This window comes from Ammospiza caudacuta, chromosome 8 (assembly GCF_027887145.1).
Source record: "Ammospiza caudacuta isolate bAmmCau1 chromosome 8, bAmmCau1.pri, whole genome shotgun sequence".
Classification (NCBI taxonomy): Eukaryota; Metazoa; Chordata; class Aves; order Passeriformes; family Passerellidae; genus Ammospiza; species Ammospiza caudacuta.
The window spans coordinates 24,770,025-24,787,658 of record NC_080600.1 but is presented as its reverse complement, the minus strand read 5'-3'; the positions used below and the strand labels follow the sequence as shown (position 1 = coordinate 24,787,658).

Sequence of the window (17,634 nt, the reverse complement as noted above, 5' to 3'; positions counted from 1 at the left end):
TCCTCCTGTTCCTCCTGTTTATTTTTATATTATCTGCTTTAGCAAATAAATGTTCCCAGTGTTCTTGTATCACTAGTTTCTGTTGCAGTAATGAGCTGCATCACTCAGTAAGGATTCCAGCAAGCATCTTGCCAGCAGGAGGGGAATGTTGGCCAGAAGCAGGAAGGGAAGAAAACTCTTAGAATGACTCAGTGGTATCATCACATGGTACCCTTAATGTTAAACTGATAAAATATCTCCCCTTAAGAAAATGACGTTGTTAATTAATATTTGGGCCTTGTTGAGAAGTCAAATAATTTTTCTTGAGCTGACTCAGAGAAATATAGCTTATACTCAAAAATATTTTCATCAAGGATCTTAATTGTCTTAATTGTTGAGGAGGTGGAGATTTGGCAGGCCATATGAAAATCACTCTTCACAATACACTGGTGCAAAGCTATGCACTTTGATAAGCCTCTGTACTTTGAAAGGTGAGATTGCTCCCTGACATTCTTACTAAGGAACCTGTGAAAAAATTTCCTTGTTCTCCTGAATTCCCTGTTCTCCCTATGAGTAGAAGTGTTAGAATAACTGTTGATTGTGTTTTATCATTAGTCTAAGTGATCTGAAAACAGCTACAGTATAATTTTTAGATCATTTATGATTTATACTCTAGCATTGCACCTACCTACGCATTTCAGCTTCTTTCTTTTTTCTCATCCGGGCAATAATTTCCTTTGCTTTGAAATGAGCTTTGATCCGCTCATCTTCTTCCATTTGGTTTTGTTCCTCTATTGCTTTGATTATTTTCTGGTCATTTAGATACGCCTGTATGGGCAAAATGGTCCTGATGTAACAGATGATGTTTGGAATATCTGCACCTTGGGCAGCAGCTTACAGGAATCACTCCCTGTTCCCCCTCCTCAAGTTTCTTTCAAAAACAGAAGAGAGAAAAGGGATCCTCAGGAAAGGAGAGAGAAGACAAGAAAGGAATACTTCCACTTACTTCTGTCTCCCTATTCCAACATGCATCAAGAGGAGGCAGTCAATGTGAGGGTGGGGAATGGAATTGAGTATCAAACAGACTGAGCATCAAACAGCTGCTTCTCTGGTGCATCACACAAACAAATTGCTGTGCGATGCAGAGAGCGTTGTCCATGCTCCCACTGACACACATGGGCAGGGGGATGGTCCAACCACCACCCACATAGATCATTCTGCTCCTGGCCCCACCTCATTCAAAACTACCCGTGGCTTAGAGCTTAATCCAAAGCACAACAGAGTTTTCTATACTTTTATGTAAAAAACCAACTGTCCTTTGCATGCTGGCCAGAACTGCTCTGAGGCAGTTCTTGTTTGTACCTTAGTAGCATGCCTTTAAAGACGAAATGAGATGGCAGCAAGTCTTGACTAAATCCCTAAACCTCTGCAATCATAAATATCAAATCAAATTAAAAAGATAAATTCAGTGTCTGTCTATTTCCTCTTTCTAACAAAGAAAAATGGGCTTAAAACAGCAGGAATGTGAAACTTAAATCCAGTTCTCAAGTCAAGGAGATGTTCCTTGAGGTCTACAGCCAAATCTTTAACCATAGACCAGTTAAAGCATCTTCAGACACCAGAAGGAGGGGGCCTCCAAGAGGTCTTTCTCAAAAGCACAGAGGAAAGGCATGGCCTGCAACTGGCAGGGTAGCCATTTGATCCCAGGCTCCTAAAGCTATCACCAAAGACCCTGTTGCCAGTAGATCCCTTTATTTGTGGGCTGAGTCCAGCCATCACAGCCAAGGTGAAATGCACATTTTGAACTGTCTGCTTTCCTGCTACTTACATGATACAGCTTCCGGCGTGCAAGTTTTTCCTCGTGTTCCTTTTCTTTTTGTCTCTGAGTTTCCAGTTGGTACAGTTGGACTGATTTCTGTAATTCTTCCTCTTCTCTTTTTTTTTCCTCTTTGGCCAGATCTGCTAGATGCTCATGCTCCTTTATTCTGAATCAGAATAAAGTGAATAAAGTGTCTAGGAACTGCATGAAGTAATGAACTGCACAACCATAGGTACCTTATAGTGAAGAATGTGATGCTCTGAGTTGAAGGTAGGTAGAATATCAGAGGTGAATAACAGCATGATTGTAATGGTAACCCTGGTCAGAAATGAGCATGCTCACAGTTTGCAGTGTCATGGTGAGAAGTTTTAGCTGGATGACTCATTAGCACCACTGCATTGGTAATGCTCTGGCTTATATCTGCAGCATCCTTGGAGAAAAAGATGTCCCCAGTATGACCCACCATACCATGTGGGCAGCAGCTTAAACTGGTAATGTGCTGTACTAAGTTCTGCAAGGATCTATGTGTTGTGCCTGGAATATGTAAGACCAGACTTAGAACCCTTTCTCTGCCTTGGGAAATTCGATTCCTTTTATCACATCTCCAGGGCCAGTCCTATAAATACCACTGGGGACCACTCCATAAGATTTACAGAAAACCTGAGAGAAGGATTAGAAATTACAGTAATGCCTTCTCTTGTTGTGCAATCTGGAAGCTCATTATGGGTAAATGGAAAATCTAATTTAAACTTTTCCTTGTCTGGAACAAAAACTGAGTAAAGTACACTTAAATTTCATTAGCAACATTTGAACAGTGATTTGACTAAAACCTGCTGATGCTTCCAAGAGGCAATTTTGCATACAGACTGTTGGCAACTAAAAATGCATATAGCTTTTCCCTTTTGGGCAAGATCTTCTGTGATCTTCTTTTAAAAGAATGGCATTTGTGAAACTATTAGCAAGTTTTTGTAAAAACCTCATAGAATGTATTTTGAGAAGAGTTTAAGTAAATAATGAAGTAGGGTTGCTTTTAATGATTACTTACTGTTGTAACTGATCTTTGCATAGTGCCTGTTTATTCATATAATGCTGATGTGCTTTTTCTTGCTCACTGAGAATGTGTTCTTTAAATCGACGTTGCTCTTCTTCATAGTCCTTCTTTTTGGTATCAACTAATCTTGACTTTAGAAATTCAACTTGAGCATCTCTTTCGTTTAGGACCTTAGCAAGTAGAAGTGCACTCTGCAAGAGAACATTTAAAGTCATTTTTATGTTCAGAAGTCTTTAGAGACATTCAGTACAATTTCAATGTAAAATATAAGTTGTCAACAGACATGGAACTGTCTCATTCTGTCGTCCTGATAAAATAGGTAGGTTTTTGCACGATCAATAACCTCCTTCCGTTTTGCTGCTTGGAACTTTGCTTCTTCCAAATCAAGTAACTTTCTTTCTTCCTCTTCCTTTTCTTCACGTAATTTTTTGGCTTGAAGTTTCTGTTTTATCAGGTTCTACAGCGCAGACAAAATTAAAAATCACACTTAAATTTTGGATTGTTTTTTTACTTTACATTTTAGCTTTAAGTAAAAAAATACAAATGTTTAAGTTAGATGTTAAACATATTTAAATGGCTTTTAGCTGAAATACATATTCAAAAACAAATGTTAAACAAAGGGAATATAGCTAGAAATGTTATTATGTGTGGTTTTGTATATACAAAAGCAACTTGTTTACAAATGTATCTTGTACTTACCAGAGTGGCATTGCGTGCGTCTTCTTTTCCAGCATCTTTGGAGTCCAAGTCTACCTCTTCCTGTTCTTTTTTCTCATCAGTGTATGGTGCTTTTCTAATGCAGCCCTGAATCCTTTCCCATTGTGCTTTTGGCAATACAATGACCTGGCGAAGATCTCTTTCTTTTCGAAGGAAAAACTCATCTAGAACATCCTTTTCTTTCCAATGATGTGCTGTGCAGAGGGAGCATAAAATACGAAGGTTACTTGATACCAGAAAATCCAATAGTCAAATATGTATCAGAATTTGAATGCTGGCATGGTAACAATACTAAGTTATCCTTAGTGTTACTTAGTCCCCCATCCCAAACGCCAGAGCTAGACAGCGTGTCTGTATCTGTAGTCTGCCTAAGAGCAGTGCATGGACTTGGATGGGCACTGACTGCCTGGACTGTTTGTACATGCCCTTGCCTGTTTGTGTGTCTGTGTGGGCTTGGCTTGTAGTAACACACTTCCCAGGCAGTACTTGGGCATGATTCTTAGAACAGCAGGGAGCAGAGACCATTCCCAATATGAAAAGAGGAATATCGGTGAAGCCGTTCTGCTGGCTGGATGAGGCAGCAGTTTGAGCACAGACTGTGCCTTACTTCCATGTCCTGCACACTCATCATATTTACTGAAATAGTTCTGTTGTAGAAGTTTTTGATTTGTTAGCAAGACTAGGATTTCTTTGTTGCATTAGGCTCACATACACGTGTGAAGGTGTAAATGCAGCTTTTCTAGTTGATGTCTAGGTTTTGTGAAATGCTCTTTCAAGTGTCACCCCCCTTTTTGAAGGGAGTGGCACTCTGTACAGGGTGATGTTCTGTAGAAATTGTGTGATTTGGAGCAGACTGAGAGGCCATATCTGAAAGGTAAGGAGGCTTTCTCTTGGAGTGACACCGGTGTGAAACTCTGTTTTCCAGATGCCGTTGCTGATCAGTCTCCCGGCAGGCATCGGACCTGATCCTCTCTCTCTGTCCTAGGTGGAGACAGCCTCAGCAGAAGTAAAGGCGCACCGATGCACCCTGCAGGCAGGACTCAGCCAGCCCCTCGTTCTTCCCCAGCCGCTGCCCCTGGAGGTTACTGGACCTGCGCTGCGTTCAGGTCAGTTCTCTCCACTGCGTTCCTAGGGAGGAACAGCCCCTCTTGCCGTCTGCAGCCGGGGGAGCTTTGGGGAAGTCCCGCTGGGCACCCGTGCAGCCTCCCGGAGCCGTGCGGCCGCGGGCTCGGCCCTACCCTCCCGCCGGGTCCCGCTGCCCGCGGGGCAGTCCCACTCACGGGCGCCGCGCCGCCGCCGCCGCCCCGCCGCTGCCGCCGCCGCCGCCGCCATCTTCCCGGGCCGCGGCGCCGTTGCCGGGCGACCGGCAGCGCGCGGTCACGTGACGGCGCGCGGGGCGGGGCTCGTTCCCCTCACGGGCCGGGCCGCGGCACCGAGCGCTGCTCCCGCGGCTGCGGCCCCGGCCAGGCCGCTCTGCCCAGTGCCCGCGGCGGGGCCGGCGCGTTCCGATCCACTGACGGCCGCGTTTCGTTCCGCTGGCTGCCTTGATTTAGCGCGGCCTCGTTGAAGGCTCGAACAGGTTCCGTCTGTTCGAACGGACGGTGATCGTTTCCTTTTGAAACACTTATTGAGGCGTTTTGCCAGGAGAATCGCTGTTCGGTTGCTTTGGCGATTGCTGATGGAGAAATTAGTGTCTGCTCAAACTGATGGTATGTCAGCACAGGAAGATTGGTGCTGTGTTAGCAAGTGGTAGTAAGTATGAGTTAGATACTGTCACAATTACTATTTTAAACAGAAGTTGGGCACTGAACTTTGGCATTTACAAATTGCATTTTTAGCTACAGCACAACTTCCCATCACGGTAGTGGCCATAAATAGTTTATTTTGTTCCGATATTTTCTTCCAGAATTTTTCTCTTCTAAGCACAAGGTCAGGGTAGAAATATAGTCTTTCTGTTTATATAAGTAATTTTCTTTTTTGTTTATTTTGGAAACTTATTTTCTCACAGCTATGAAATTTCTGTTGGTTTTTGATTTTGACCATACAATCATAGATGAAAATAGTGACACCTGGATTGTGAAATGTGCTCCTGAAAGAAAACTTCCTAATGGATTAAGAAACTCTTACCAGCCGGGACATTGGACAGAATATATGGGTAGAGTCTTTGTCTACCTGGGAGACAATGGTGTCAAAGAAGATGAGATGAAAAGAACTATGACAACAATTCCTTTCACTGCAGGAATGATAGATCTTCTGGGATTTATTGGCGAGAACAAGGAGTTGTTTGATTGTATAATTGTTTCAGATTCTAATACAGTATTTATTGACTGGATTTTGAAAGCTGCTGACTTCCATAAAGTGTTTGATGAAGTGTTTACAAACCCTGCAGCATTCAGCAGTACTGGCTATCTTACTGTACAGCATTTCCATGCTCACCATTGTACAAAGTGCCCTAAAAACCTTTGCAAAAGGAAAGTTTTAAAAGAATTTCTAGATAAACAGTTGGAGCGAGGAGTGAGTTATACACAAATTATATATATAGGTGACGGTGGGAATGACTTATGTCCAGTAACATTTTTGAAGAAGAATGATATTGCTATGCCCAGGCAGGGGTATACCTTGGAGAAAAGGATTTCTCAACTGGCCCAAAGTCTCAGTCCTGTACAGTGTTCTGTTCTGGTTTGGTCATCTGCAATCGACATTATGTCTTACCTGAAATCACTTATAAAGGAATGATTCAAATGATAAAAGGAAACTGATGCAATTACATTTTAGCTTATTGGGAGAGAAAAACTACATGTGTATAAAAGCTCAAAATTGTATAATTGGATTATTATCAGAAGTTATGGGGTTTTTAACCACAACATAAACCTGTTTATGTTCAATCCTGGTGATAATGGGAAAGTGCAGTAAAAAAGGCCTTCTAACACAGTACAGATTCCAATATAAGTGGAGAAGGGGTGTTGGGACAGGACTTGTCATTAGTTTTTGGCTATTCCCTCCCCTCCAACCCTTTACAAATACATAGCTGATATATACTTGCAATCCCACACATTTAGGGGAAGGAGTAGGATTCCTGTTGAAAAGAATTAAATTCTTTATTAGAAAACATTAGGTGCCAGGAGCATGGTTCTAGAGCTGTTGGCTTTTATACTTCTCTGATCTCATGGCAAATTATTTGCTTGTAATCTTGTTTAATCCAAAGATGCATTTATATTTTCAATCAATTATTTTACCAAACAAAATTACTTTTTAATACTTTGTATTATCTTGTATTGTAAAGACAATAAAAGTTGCTGTCACTGACAAATGCAACACAACTAATCTGTGTCATGTATTCTGCTGGTCTGTGTTTCATCAGGCCTGGAGAGAGTAGACACAAGTGTAGGTGTCAGCCTTTGGCTGGTCAGACCCTTTTTCCTCTGGAAAGCTGTAAGGATGTTGCTTTTTTGTTTAAAGAAAAGTCTTTCTCCCATTCTGCCTACTGCCCTGACAGTGCTGCTGCCTCTGTACAGAGCTGGCACTGCTTTGATCTTCCATGCTGGCAGCTCGGAGTCAGCCAGAACCTTTTTTCCTGCTTGGTTGGTGCTGCAGTGCACAGGCTCACAGAATGGAACATACATATACAGTATACACTGATTTTACCTATTCATTCTCATTTCTATCTATAGCACAATCTCTTACAGTCTGGAAGGAAGCATCAATATCCATTTTAAGTTTTAAACAGATTGTTCTGTCTAAGTAGTTCTAAAGAATTGTTTGTGACCATGCAGTCTTTCTCTTTACCACTGACAGTGAGATGAGCCCCAAGTGTTGGTGCATATAAAGATACTAAAAGTAAGTCTCATTAAACTTAAATAATGTGTTTTCCTGCCAAATGGTTTTATTCTTATATCTCAGAAAAGGTTCAAAATGCTGATGTAGTCTGCTATTAAACTGAGGTCATATTTAGCTTAAGTGCTTTAATAACTGAGAGATTAGGCCGACTTTCACAGTACCTCAGTTGCAGATGTCTGAGGAGTAGCTCAGCAGCCTGCAGTTGCTGTATCTGTCTTTTGTTTTCTGTGCAATGTTATTCTCATTTTCTTATCAACATTTCATGATGTCACTACCTTCTTTTTCCTTAATTGAAGATTTTTGAGTGGTCTTGCCTGTTTTCAGGCTGCTGGTTTACATAAATTTCCCTTGTGCACTTCTTTCCTTGCCTCACCTATTTTACTGTATCGTAGAAGGTTGCTTTGAACACTCAGTTGCCTAAGATGTCCAAAGTAATATACTTCAGTTCTCAGGAGCCTGGCTTTAGTGATGGATATTTGGTAAGTGTCTGAGATGTTCATATTTGGGATCTTGGCCTATTGTTTTACTCAAGAGCACAAAGACATCTAAGGACTGGTGGGTCTCAGGCTGTGGCAGGTTTAAGTTGTCTGGTTTACAGGTCATACAGAAGAATGGTAATGGCTGTTGCAAAAGGCAATTTCATGTATTACTTGGGCTTTTAAGTTGTTGCCTTTGTTTGACCCCAGCTGGCAACTGAAGAGAGCAGCTTGTGCACTCCAATCCCTCACTGAGTGAGGAGGAGAATTGGGGAAAAAAATTAGACCTCATGAGTTGAGATGAGAACAATTTAATAATTGAAACAAAATAAAATATAGTAGTACTGAATCACTATAATTGTAATGAAAAGGAGAGAGAAAGGAATGAAGTCCAGGAGAAACAAGTGTTGTATAATACACTGCTCCCCACCCTGTGATGGATGCCCAGCCCACCTCTGAGCAGTGATGGGCTCCTCCCAGCTGACTCCCCCAGTTTCTGTGCTGGGAGTGCCCTCCATGCTGTGGAATATCCCTTTGGCCTGGCCCATGCTCCCCCAGCTCCTGGTGCAGCTTCTCACTGACAGGGCATGGGAAACTGAAAAGTCCTTGACTGTGGGTAAGCACCACTTAGCAACAACCAAAACAACAGAGTGTTATCAACATGATTGCCATGGTAAATCCAAAACAGCACTAACCAGCGACTAAGAAGGAAATTAACTCTATCCCAGCCAAAACCAGGATAGTTGTGTGTTTCCTTAATTCTAGATGTGCTGCTGAGTGTTCCAAATTCTGTGCTGGTCTCGTCTGTGTTTTTCAGAACTTAGTTATGGAATAGCTTGCTTTCAGTTTGTCCACAGATCTTGGTTACAGCTTGCTTAAGAACAAACAAAAAGTAGTATATCAGTGATTACTCAGCTTTTTCTTCCACTTACACTATTGTTTTAGCCTTAAGGGACCTACCTTGTAATTTGCTGTGAGAGTGAGATATTGGGTGAGAAATTTTTTTTCATCCTCAAAAAAGGATTTTTCTGTGGCTTTGATTAAAGTGCTGAAGCAGGAGTTGAGAGTAGATTAAGAAGAGTACATGAGATATTAGGAATTATGTTATAATCACTTCAACTAGAGGGTAGAGCTGATGATATTTGCCAGACAAAGTGCATGTTGGAGACAGAAGAAATTTTTCAATTTCAGTAGGCAGACCATTAAGCTATTAATCAGGTCTTGTCTGGGGTTTTTTTTCCCCACTTAAAAGAAGTGAGGATTTTTCTGAAGCACCACAATTACCAAAATTTTCCATGTTTGGTTACAATGGAGGGGAGATGAGTATCTCCAAAGAGTGAAGCTGGGTGAAGCTGGGAGCCCAGCCAAAAGAAAGGGAAAAGCTCCTTGAAGGGGGATGCATGTTCAGTACTCAGTACTAAGTGTTGCTGACCTCCTGACTTGCTCTCTGGGAGGGAGATGACTTAGGGAAAAATGTTATGAAAAGAAAAGCCTAACAAAAGTCATATCTGTATGGGGAAGGTTCTGTATGCTAGTAGGTGTGCTGTCATACACCATGACTGTGTGAGTACTTAGCCTTAGTATTGTGTGCTAGTGCAATAGCCAAGACTCCAAAGAAGTTCCTGCTTGTCCATAGGAAGGGAAGAAATGGAAAATGCAACCAAAACAAAGCTGTTGGCATGGGGATGTATAAAGACTTGAGGCTCCACAAGAGAATTTTCTGGCCAAAGAAATGGAGTAGCTGAGGGACAGGCCCATGTCAGGCAGCGGAGCTGTTGTAATTACTAGGTTACACTACAAACTCCAGTTCTCTGAGCTAACAATGCATCCAGAGGGGTTGAAAAAAAGGAAGGCATAGATGTGTGTGGGTATGGGGAAATTTTGGTTTTGTGGGTTTTTTTGTTTGTTTGGATCATTTTGTCTCATATGAATCCTGGTGCAGGGCTAGCATGGAAGGAAGGATGGCAGAGGAGTACAACCATTTACACTTTCCTGTCTGGATTTCCTTAGTTCATACTTGTGCTTTGTGGCAGAAATACCACCAATAATTAAAAGAAAAATATGATGCTTTTTCATCTGTGTTGAGTGGGAACTATCAAAATTTCTCCTTTTGGGTATTACTGGCACTTAGCTAATAATAATATTCGCCTCCTTTTGGTTGAAGAAATTACTGGCAGTTCTTTCAATCTCCCTGCTCTGGTAGGGCAGGGAGAGCCTGGCTGCTGGGTGCAAAGAATCGGAACCCTGCTGCAGATGGAGAGCCCACAGCTGCTTGAACCCGGAGGATGCTGTGTTTCAAATAAAGAAAATGTGTAGCTAGCAGAAAAAAAAAACCAAACCTTCTTAAATTGTGAATCACATTTTCAGGAGTTTTAAAAGCCAATACAGCCTTCTTCCTGAAAAATTTACTTATAGTTGGAATCTGTTTGTGGGCATAATTTGTTACTGTCCTTTTCACCCTGCCAGATTCAGGAGTTTGGGGAGAGCTGTGGCTGCTCTCCGGTACTGGGGGAGCCCTCGGAGCTTGCTGCTCTTCCCAGTATCCCTCCTCCAAGCGCCCTGGGAGCGCGGGGCGCCCTGCGAGAGGCGGCTTTAGGTCGCTGACAGCGGCGGCCGAGGCCCCTCGCTTTGTTGTGTGGCTGAGTGACACCGAGCTGGTGACGCTCCCCAGGCATCTGCTCCTGTCCCTAACACGGCCGGGCCTTCTGTCACCACTGCTGACAGGCTTTAACCCCTGCCCGGGGTGGGGAGCGCCGGGACGGCGGCGGCAGCGGCTCGGGCCGGACCTTTCCGAGGCGAGCGGGCGAGCGGGGGCCGGGCTGGGCGCCGGGGCGCGCCGGCCTGGCTGAGGGGTGCCTGGCGGGGCGGGGGGGGCCGGCCGGGACACCAAAATAGGAGCTGCGGCTGCGGCCCCGCTGCTCCCTCCGGCAGCGGCGCTTCCAAAGACGGTCAGGGGCCGCCGCGGGCTGGGAGCCCCCGTGTGCCGGGCGGGTCCGCAGCCGGAGGGCGGCCGGGCTGCGCGGACAAAGCGGCGGGAGCTGCGGGCGCGGCGATGGCCGCGGCCGGGCAGGAGGAGTACGCGTACCTCTACAGGGACTCCGCGCACCCCGCCGGCTTCTTGGAGGCGTTCCGGGCGTTTTACCTGGACGGGCTGTTCACCGACATCACCCTGCAGTGCGCCTCGGGGGTCATCTTCCACTGCCACAGAGCTGCCCTGGCAGCCTGCAGCAGTTATTTTAAAGCCATGTTCACAGCCGATATGAAAGAAAAATCCAAAAACCAGATCAGCCTTCCCGGGCTCAGCCATGCAGTACTGGAAGCTCTCGTGAATTATGCATACACATCACAGATCCAGATAACAAAGAGAAATGTCCAAAGCCTACTCCAGGCTGCAGACCTGCTCCAGTTCTTGTCAGTAAAGAAAGCCTGTGAGCAGTTTCTGGTAAGGCACTTAGATACTGACAACTGCATTGGGATGCACTCCTTTGCCGAATATCATGATTGCTCGGAGCTGGAGAAAGAGTCCAGAAGGATTTTGTTATGGCAGTTTGAAGAAGTGTGGAAGCAGGAGGAGTTTCTGGACATTGACAAGGAGAAGCTCTCTTATATTCTCTCCAGAGAGAATCTCAATGTTCAGAAAGAAGAGGCAGCCATTGAAGCTGTCATTAAGTGGGTGACACACAATGTGGAAGGAAGAATTGAAGACATCTGTGAAGTGCTGAGCTGCATCAAATTAGACTTAGATAATGCGTATTTGAGGTCAGCTTTAAGCCTGCGAAAAAAATGCCGACTCAATGACAGTAAGATAAGGTCACTCATATATAATGCCCTGAACCTCAATCCCAAAGGTCTTTCCAGAAGATCCACAGCAGCCATGTATGTAATTGGAGGATATTATTGGCATCCCTTATCAGAAGTGCATGTTTGGGATCCTTTAACCGATACATGGGTCCAGGGAACAGAGATGCCAGATCACACCAGAGAGAGCTATGGGGTCACCAGTTTGGGACCAGACATATATGTGACAGGAGGTTACAGAACAGAGAGCATTGAAGCTCTTGACACCGTGTGGATATATAACAGCGAGAGAGATGAGTGGACAGAAGGCTGCCCCATGCTCGATGCCAGGTATTACCACTGCGCTGTGTCCGTGAGTGGCTGCGTTTATGCACTGGGAGGGTACCGAAAGGGAGCTCCAGTCCAAGAAGCTGAGTTTTATGATCCTTTAATACAGAAATGGCTCCCCATTGCAAACATGATCAAAGGTAGGTAAACTTTTGTATAGGGTCTGCCTCCAATGTTAATTCTTTTGTATTTGCCATTTTTAAGTGCCATGGAAACATTTAGGATTTGATGCAAAATCTAGAGAAATCCATGGGAATTTTCTGTTAATGTTGGTGGGCTTTGGTTCAGGTCTTCACTAGCCAAATAACCATAACCATCCAAATGCTATATTGAGCTGTGCCATAGAACAGCAGGTAGAAAAGTAAGTGGCAGTCTCAGTTTAATTTTGCCTTTTTCATTAGTAAAATTTCTGTTCAAACTAGAAAGAAATCAGAAAACTACCCAGGATAAGAGCCCAATGTTGTGGTGTGATTTCAGGGTTTACCTCAGAAACCCAGGTCGTCCATTCAGTACACAATCAAAGAGCAAACTCCAATAAAGGGGCTGTATTACTTTTACATATGATTTTCCATGCAGTCATTTATAAAGGTGTCATAATTTAAAACTTCTTGCATGGAGTTCCCTCCTATTTCTGTGTATCATCTGTTCAGGATCCTTTGTTTAATCATTAGTATGAGGATAATGAAAAGCACTAATACCTGTTTCTAGCAACCAAAGTAGTGATCTACTAAAAATGTATGAATCACAGCCTAACCAAAGGGTATTGACTCTGAGATGAGCTCAGTTGGTCTGAGCCTGGTGCTAAATAATGCCAGGGTGACTGGTTTGATCCCTGTATGTGCCATTCACTTAAGAGTTGGATTTGCTGATCTTTCTGGGTCCCTTCCAACTCAGACTATTCTGTGATTATTTTGTAACAATAACAACAATACTACAGTTAAACATTTTATCATACATTTTTATAAATGAATGCAAATATTTATAATTAGATATAAAAATTTACTGTAAGTTAATGCAACATAATATTTTTCAAGAGCATTTTTGGGTGTATATGTAAAAGAAAAAAAAGCAGGCCTTTACAACTTTCTCCATTGTTTGTACGTTTTCCTCAGACATTTCTACTATTTTTATTTCCTTTGAAAGTAGAAATGCTATGCTAATCCTATGAGTTACATATTCTATGCAGTTGTTTTGCCAGTTTTTATAATTGTGAAACTAAGATGCTCAGACCCCCCTTTGCTTTATTTCATGTTGTTGTCCTAGAGACAGTGTTAGAATGGCTCCGTTCTGTTTGTGTCCTTGTATATACAATAGCTTAACTAGTAATACCATGAGAGCGACCAAAAGTATCAGAAAAGATACCCTGAGACACTGAAGAATCTCAACTCCCACTGTCTTTGCTCTTGCCATCTAACAAGTGTAACTTAGTGAAACAGTGAAACTAATTGCCTATTCCAAAATCAGTGAGACAGTGTGACTTTACTTACTGTCTAAAAATCCAGGGAACTATTGGGTGGTTGTATTACGTGCAATATATATTGGTTACTGCAATTTTATTTAGTCATTCTTGACTTTTGCTGGTATCTTCATAAATCTGTTTTATTCACATTCAGTTAAATACTTGCAAGCATATACTGTTAATAAATATTAACAAATCATTTGAAATGGAGTTGTGGATGGAAGAGGCCATGGTTATTGCGTGCAGTCTGAATGCATGTTTGACTTTCACACTGTGAACAGGAGTTGGAAATGCCACGGCCTGTGTCCTGCATGAAGTCATCTATGTTGCTGGAGGTCACTATGGGTACAGAGGAAGCTGCACCTACGATAAAATCCAGAGATACCATTCAGGTAGCAATGAGTGGAGCATAGTCACCACAAGTCCACATCCAGGTAAATAATTTCTCACAAAAATAGGGCTTGATTTGATTATTTGTACCTGGGAGTCCTTAAGCCCAGTTAGGAGTTTTTGGCATATTCCTAATTTAAAAAGAAATGCCTGTAGGGCAGCAAGGGCTGTTTCCAAACTCTGAAAGTGGAAAGGAAGACCTTCTTCAAGTGTCTGTTCTATAGAAATCACGATATAAATACCGAATGTCCACATTCTGTTAAATAATATAACTTTCTGTAAAACCTAACTATTCATTGACATTTGGCAAAAACTATTTATACTAATTTTAAAAGGGTTTTTTCTGTGTTCTACATCTGGTAACTAAGATTTTAAAGCAAATTTCACTGAGTACTGATGCTGTAATCTAGCAGAAAATCCTGAAGTGCCTCCTAAGCTCAATGAGAACATTCAGCTGCCCTCAGTGGTGCCCAATGTTTGTCATGTACTTGCAGTTTAATTTAATGTTATCATGCCGAATTGTACTGTATTCCTTTCTTTCCGAAGAATATGGATTGTGTTCAATTACGTTACAAAACAAGATCTATTTTGTGGGTGGACAGACCACAATCACTGACTGCTATGACCCAGAGCAAAATGAGTGGAAGCAGATGGCTCACATGATGGAGAGAAGGATGGAGTGTGGCACGGTGGTCATGAACGGATGCATCTATGTAACAGGAGGATATTCCTATTCAAAAGGAACATACCTGCAGAGCATTGAGAAGTACGACCCTGAATGGAACAAATGGGAAGCAGTAGGTAATCTTCCCAGTGCTATGCGGTCACACGGCTGTGTCTGTGTGTATAATGTGTAAGCATTGCAATTGCATCTTGCTGTTACAGAAAACAGCAGATGCAGTATTCATATCAGTACTGATTACCTCATCAGGGGTTGTCTAACACAATCACTTAGTGCACATTGTTAATAACTAGATATAATTTGTTCTCATTTTAAACAGCTCAGAAACATAAATGTGATAACAAGGTTTCCATATATTTTTCAGTCCAATCATTCTTTGTCATGGAAGTTCTCAAATTGGTCTAATGCTTTGTACAGCAACATAGGAACTACTGTGAAAAATTGATTTGTTTTTGCTAATCACTGGATGAAACTATGACTTGGTGCTAAGATGAGTAAAGCCAAACAAAATCGGTTCTAAGGACTACTGGCCTTAAGATGAAATCTTTGTATTCTGAGGGTAGCTGTAGAAATGGATCATTGACCCAAGCCAAGTGTATGGTATATGCAGAGCAATGTCACTGGGATAACTAGGCTATCAGATTCAGAAATGGGCATTTACAGGATGCCTCTAACTCTACCTTCAAGTGCCAGAGCAAAGACAAGCTTAGGCTAGGAATGAGAGAAGAAATGTTGATAGTAGCCCCAGAGCATGGGCCAAAAGCATGCACTAGTTTTGCTGAAGGAGAAGTAAAATGGCATTTCTCTTTGCCGTTCTCACACTCTCTTCGACATTGCCAATGAGAAAGGAAAAAAGACTCTGCAAGGCTTTGCAATGGGATCTGTGGCTGATGCACAGGTATTTGTAGTTTGAGTGTTTCTGGGGGGGAGGGCTGTTCAGAGAAAGGCCTTAATGTGCTAACTCTTTTTTAATATCAATTCAAATGTGTGGCTGTGTGGAATGGAAGGAGAAAATGAGAGAGACTGGAAAGTTAACATCCGCCTGAGATTCAAACTTCTCTATTTTGTTTAATGCCATTTGATCTTTCCTAAACTGTGACTTGATCAAAGGTAACAACTAAAAAAACTTGTTAAAGTATGTTATGCATGAAGAAAAAATATGATCTATAGGATTGATTTATTTATTATTTATCTCAAAACTTAATATGAGATCTTCAAATCTGTGTAGAAAGTGGATTTTTGTAAAGTGACTTACAGACAAACAGATTACACTCTGTGGCCTGACAGTGGTGATCCAAATGAAGAAATGCTTTGGGGAACAGAGAAGGCTCTTTTAGCACGGATCCCCCAGTCCAGTTTATAAAATGACTGCAGAAAGAGCTGTTAGACATTGGTGTGAGAGGCAGGGACAATACAGGGCTGCCGTAGGGTGTGGTGGGAACTTCCCACACCAGCACTGCCATCTAAAAAGAAATTTAGGTTTTATTGGATTTCTCACATACAAATAAAGGACTTTTCCAAGCAGTAAGCTCTGAGTTGATAATAAGCATTTATTAATAAGCATTGCTTGATCATAAGCATTTTCAGCTTTTTAAAAATTCTTTCGCATTTTTATGCTATTTCTGACTTGCATTTGACTGTTTGTAGCAGGTGGCACTCAGTTCTGGCTTTGATGTGAAGTTCTGTGGTGTATATGTACAGTTCTTTTTTTGATATTTTCATATGTTGCCTCACTATGTCAGAAGCTTGTGTGTCTGTTCAGTGTTTTGCTTTGTTACCCATCTCACTGAGATCTATTCAGGGATTCCACATAACTTGTTTAAAGACTCTAAAGAGGGGTAGAGAATTGAACTTCGAGGCTGTTTGAAATGCGTGGGCCAAGCAGGTGAGCAAGAGATAAATTGAGTTTGTTTCTCCTGGAAATCTCCACAGCTGACAATTGCTCAAGGGCAGGTGGAGATTGAAAGGACAACATCACAAGGATATGAAGGTGATCTTTGAATTGAATGAAACCACATTAAACTCAATGTGTTTATGTAATTTTTCAGTGCAGATTATGAAGCTTCATGTTTGTTGAAAAACACAAACATAGAACAGCTGCTTGTGGCTGGCCTTGAGGTTCATTCTGGTCTATATCCTGTCACCAACAGTCGTGAGTCAGTGAAAGGATCTGAGAACAAGGTGAGGAATAACAAAACTAAACCCCTCAGCATCCACTTGCCAACTGCTTGCAAACCAGGTGCTTGATGTTGGTGAAAGACAGTGCTGGGGATTCCAGGGCTGGGGCACAGGCACAGGAAGCTGGACTCTGCTTTGTGCCCCTGGACAACCTGCAGGCAATCAAATGTTGCTTTTTGGCCTCAGTGTTAAGTGCAAAGTGGAGAAAAAGCCTTTTGTTCTCCCCTGTCAGGAAAGAGTTTGTTGGTCTGGCATAAATAAAAGTCAAAGAAATTGCTGCTTAGTACTTCAGTTGAAACCTGATTTCTCAGAGATTTTCAATGCATTAGAATAAATGGAGAGAAGAGTAAGTTTGGACTAATGGTTAAATTTCAACTGGTGCTATTTTTCACAATAACCTACCATGCCCTTATAAGTTAACTCATGTAGCACATCCCAAGAAGATGTGTTGCAATCAGGTCTGGGGCACAGGCAGGAACATGAACTCAGCAGGAGGAACAGGATTCTGACCCCTGGTCAGCAGCCTACAAGGAATCTCTTAGCCATCTGTGGAATATGTTTTTACAAACACTTGAATGTAAACACTGAATTATTGTGCTATTGACCTGTACTGTCGTAGACAGTTTTACTGTTTTAGTGTTTCACCTATAAACTAGAAAATTAAGTAATGTGGAAGTCAGATCAAATGTAAAGTCAATACTATTGCTTAAAATTTTCACTTCTGCAATTCCCTTGTTTGTAGTACTATAGATGCCCACAGTACATCTGTAGTGTTTAAGTGAATGTTTGCAATACCTATTAAATGTGAATATACCACTACAGTACAAATTCAAGCTGTCAGTTTTGTTCCCAGCGCGCAGAAGCGGTGACAGAAAGGGTGACCGGGTGAGCGCGATCCCCGCGCGCCCGGCCCTCACGGAC

General features: G+C 42.4%; 3 protein-coding genes across 5 annotated transcripts in view; all 3 read left to right on the top strand.

The window, feature by feature from the left end:
* PHOSPHO2 (phosphatase, orphan 2) overlaps positions 1-6,869 on the top strand; it is a 10,348-nt gene extending 3,479 nt beyond the window's left edge. Inside the window, exons 2-3 of one of the 3 annotated variants that reach the window (XM_058809872.1) lie at positions 4,552-4,672; positions 5,575-6,869. In XM_058809872.1, the coding sequence (XP_058665855.1) occupies positions 4,552-4,672; positions 5,575-6,302 (849 nt within the window). In that variant the 3' untranslated portion in view covers positions 6,303-6,869. Of the gene's footprint in view, positions 1-4,551; positions 4,673-5,167; positions 5,319-5,574 lie in introns of those variants that run through there. The other 2 variants (XM_058809874.1, XM_058809873.1) reach the window with 2 other exon arrangements.
* Positions 4,600-17,634, top strand: part of SSB (small RNA binding exonuclease protection factor La) — a 22,026-nt gene continuing 8,991 nt past the window's right edge. The window contains exon 1 of the mRNA XM_058809868.1: positions 4,600-4,672. The gene's annotated coding sequence lies outside the window, so the exon portion shown is untranslated. The remainder of the gene's footprint in view (positions 4,673-17,634) is intronic.
* On the top strand, positions 10,932-17,289 carry KLHL23 (kelch like family member 23). Its single transcript, XM_058809866.1, has 3 exons — positions 10,932-12,144; positions 13,745-13,897; positions 14,400-17,289. Exons 1-3 carry the CDS (start codon positions 10,932-10,934, stop codon positions 14,708-14,710), a joined length of 1,677 nt encoding a protein of 558 aa, XP_058665849.1. The 3' UTR covers positions 14,711-17,289.